This window comes from Plasmodium reichenowi, assembly GCF_001601855.1.
Source record: "Plasmodium reichenowi strain SY57 chromosome Unknown, whole genome shotgun sequence".
Classification (NCBI taxonomy): domain Eukaryota; phylum Apicomplexa; class Aconoidasida; order Haemosporida; family Plasmodiidae; genus Plasmodium; species Plasmodium reichenowi.
Window position 1 is genome coordinate 1 of NW_017962188.1, and position 636 is coordinate 636.

Sequence of the window (636 nt, forward strand, 5' to 3'; positions counted from 1 at the left end):
AAAAAAAGTGGTGGTATGTTTTGTTTTGTTTTTAATTGTATATGTTTTATTATTTTATATTTCATATTTTATATTTTATATTTTTTCCTTTTGATTTTGTAACTTTTTGACGACGTATGGAATTGATTTGTTAGTTAAAAATGATAAAGAAGAGCGAGGAATCTAAACGCCTGTTGAGGAAGAAATTGAACAATGACATAACGAATATTTTATTACTTTTTGAGAAAGTACAAGAGTGGGCTGATTTAAGTAATATATTACAAAAGTTATATTTGACTATAGAGAAATATGAATTATTTGTTGATATATCATCTAAATTTTTATTATTTCGAAGATTATCACAATGTTTGAATCCTTTATTACCATCAGGAGTACATTCGAAAGCATTGATAATATATTCATCTATTTTTAAAAAGGTGGAGATGGATTTTTTTATAAATAATATTCATATATTATGTTCTGGTATATTTGAGTTTATGTTACATTGTACAATAAATTTAAAAACAATATATTTTAAAAATATAAAGAGTATATTACGTTTAAAAGAAAATGTGTATATATTTGCGTATGCTTTATTATTATCCTTATTTAATGTGGTTGACAGCGATAATAATATTTTGTTATATATTTATTCTA

The 636-nt window shown here is 22.0% G+C and overlaps 1 protein-coding gene across 1 annotated transcript; it reads left to right on the plus strand.

Annotated features, from left to right (window-relative positions):
- Positions 1–140: 140 nt before the first annotated feature.
- On the plus strand, positions 141–636 carry PRSY57_0003400A (hypothetical protein; the record flags this gene model as incomplete). Its single annotated transcript, XM_020114125.1, has 1 exon — positions 141–636. A coding segment is annotated over one exon (496 nt), but the record flags the coding sequence as incomplete, so codon positions are not given.